The following is a 1868-nucleotide window of genomic DNA, read 5'->3' as shown; positions in this document are numbered from 1 at the left end:
TTCACGCCGCCGCTGCCGCGCCAGCGGGAGGAGGCGCTGCGCGCGCTGCACTACGTGCCGGCCACCAAGGTGTACCTGAGCTTCCGCCGGCCCTTCTGGAACGACGAGCACATCGAGGGCGGCCACTCGAGCACCTTCCGCCCGTCGCGCGTCATCTACTACCCGCCGCCCGGAGAGGGCGCGCTGCTGCTGGCCTCGTACACATGGTCGGACGCCACGGCCACCTTCGCCGGGCTGAGCCTGGAAGACGCGCTGCGCCTGGCGCTCGACGACGTGGCGGCGCTGCACGGCCCGATCGCCTACCGGCTGTGGGACGGCAGCGGCGTCATCAAGCGCTGGGCGGAGGACCCGCACAGCCAGGGCGGCTTCGTGGTGCAGCCGCCCACGCTCTGGCAGACGCCCGGCGAGGAGCGGCACGCCAACGACTGGGCCGTGCCCTTCGGCCGCATCTACTTCGCGGGCGAGCACACGGCCTACCCGCACGGCTGGGTGGAGACGGCCGTGAAGTCGGCGCTGCGCGCCGCGGTGCTCATCAACAACCGCGAGTGGGAGCCGGAGCAGGGCCAGGGCCAGGGCCACGCGCACAGGCACAAGGCGCCCGGGCGCGAGGAGGGGCGGGGCCGCGCGGCGACCGGCCACTTGGGGTCGGAGCTGGAGGAGGCCACCAACCTCCCGTTCCTGCAGCTGACCTCGCAGCACTCCACGCACCAGAGGGAGCCGCATTAAAGTATTTTCGGAAACAGCCGTGTGGTCCGCCCCGCCCCAGGGTGCTCGCGCTGCCGGGAGTCCCGGCCGGGAGGGGCGCCGCGGGGAGAGCGAGCTGGGGAGCCAGCCCGACCAGCACCACCGCTGCAGGGCCACAGCGGGCGCCGCCCCGCGCCCAGGGGGGGGTCCCCATGCAAGTGCGCTGAGGTAGGTTAAGTGCCAGTTTATTCTCACGCTGATCAGCTGGTGCACAGAGCCCAAGCTGGAGCAACCCTGGCAGGCGGGTGACGCCCGGGATGTGTCCCCCGCAACCTGCTTACTGGGTGGCACCCACTCCGCCCCCCTCCGAGGGCCCCAGGCTCAGGAGAGGGCCGCCGCCGCCCAGGGCCGCCTCGACTCCTCGGCGGAAAGGGCATCGAGCGTCAGACCTGGGTTCGCGGAGGGGACCCCCAGCCCCCTGCGCCCCCTGCCCAGCTGGGTCCAAGCGGTAGTGGCCGCCTCCTTCCTGCACCTACTCAGGCTGGCGGCCAGTGTCAGTGTAGAGAAGTCAGTTCATCAGGAGGCACGGTCGGGGCGCCGCACCCGCACCCCAGCCGCCTCTGGCGGGCGGGGCCGAGGGACATAAAGTGCCAGTGCCGGCGGCGGCTGGGGGGCTAGGAGTCCCCGCCCCCCTCCTCCTCCTCCTCCTCCTCCGGCAGGATCTCCAAGCTGCTGTCTGGCTGCGGGGCGGTGTCCGTGGGGGCCGGAGGGGCAGGTGGGGCCCGGGAGGGCGACAGCGGCAATGGAGAGGTGGGGGGTGAGGGGCTGCCAGGCTCTGCGGGGGGCACCAGACCCAGGACTTCCTGCACGTTGAGGGGCAGCTCCTGGAGGGCGAGGCGGGCGTCAGAGGTCTGAGGCGCTGCCGGGGGGCTGCCGGGGGGCGCGACTCACCGCGCAAGCCGTCAGCTGCCGGTAGAGGGCCTCGGCCCGCGTCAGCACGTCCTCCACGCTCAGCTTCATGGTCAGCTCGTTGATGTGCTGCGGGAGGGGTGGGTCAGGCCTGCGCGCCACCACCCGCCGCCGCCCAAACGCCTACCCCGTGCCTGGTGCCGGGCGCAACGCAGTTAGACAGCCGGGGCTGGCGCTCCGGGGCTCGCGGGGGCAGGTGCCCACTCCAGCGAGGC

At 73.0% G+C, this 1868-nt stretch overlaps 2 protein-coding genes across 2 annotated transcripts in view; one reads left to right on the top strand and one right to left on the bottom strand.

Annotated features, from left to right (window-relative positions):
- The window catches only part of IL4I1 (interleukin 4 induced 1), a 5789-nt gene extending 4896 nt beyond the window's left edge, over positions 1–893 (top strand). Inside the window, exon 6 of the mRNA XM_012733513.1 lies at positions 2–893. Within this exon, the coding sequence (XP_012588967.1) occupies positions 2–726 (725 nt within the window). The 3' untranslated portion in view covers positions 727–893. The remainder of the gene's footprint in view (position 1) is intronic.
- Positions 894–913: 20 nt separating this feature from the next.
- Positions 914–1868, bottom strand: part of TBC1D17 (TBC1 domain family, member 17) — a 7580-nt gene continuing 6625 nt past the window's right edge. The window contains exons 9-11 of the mRNA XM_012733512.1: positions 1838–1856; positions 1636–1776; positions 914–1568 (exon numbers count right to left, since the gene is read on the bottom strand). Of these exons, the coding sequence (XP_012588966.1) occupies positions 1359–1568; positions 1636–1776; positions 1838–1856 (370 nt within the window). The 3' untranslated portion in view covers positions 914–1358. The remainder of the gene's footprint in view (positions 1569–1635; positions 1777–1837; positions 1857–1868) is intronic.

Source organism: Condylura cristata, unplaced genomic scaffold (genome assembly GCF_000260355.1).
Source record: "Condylura cristata isolate star-nosed mole 26May11 unplaced genomic scaffold, ConCri1.0 scaffold00041, whole genome shotgun sequence".
Lineage (NCBI taxonomy): Eukaryota > Metazoa > Chordata > Mammalia > Eulipotyphla > Talpidae > Condylura > Condylura cristata.
Note: the sequence above shows the minus strand (reverse complement) of the source record. Positions and strands in the feature narration are given on the sequence as shown.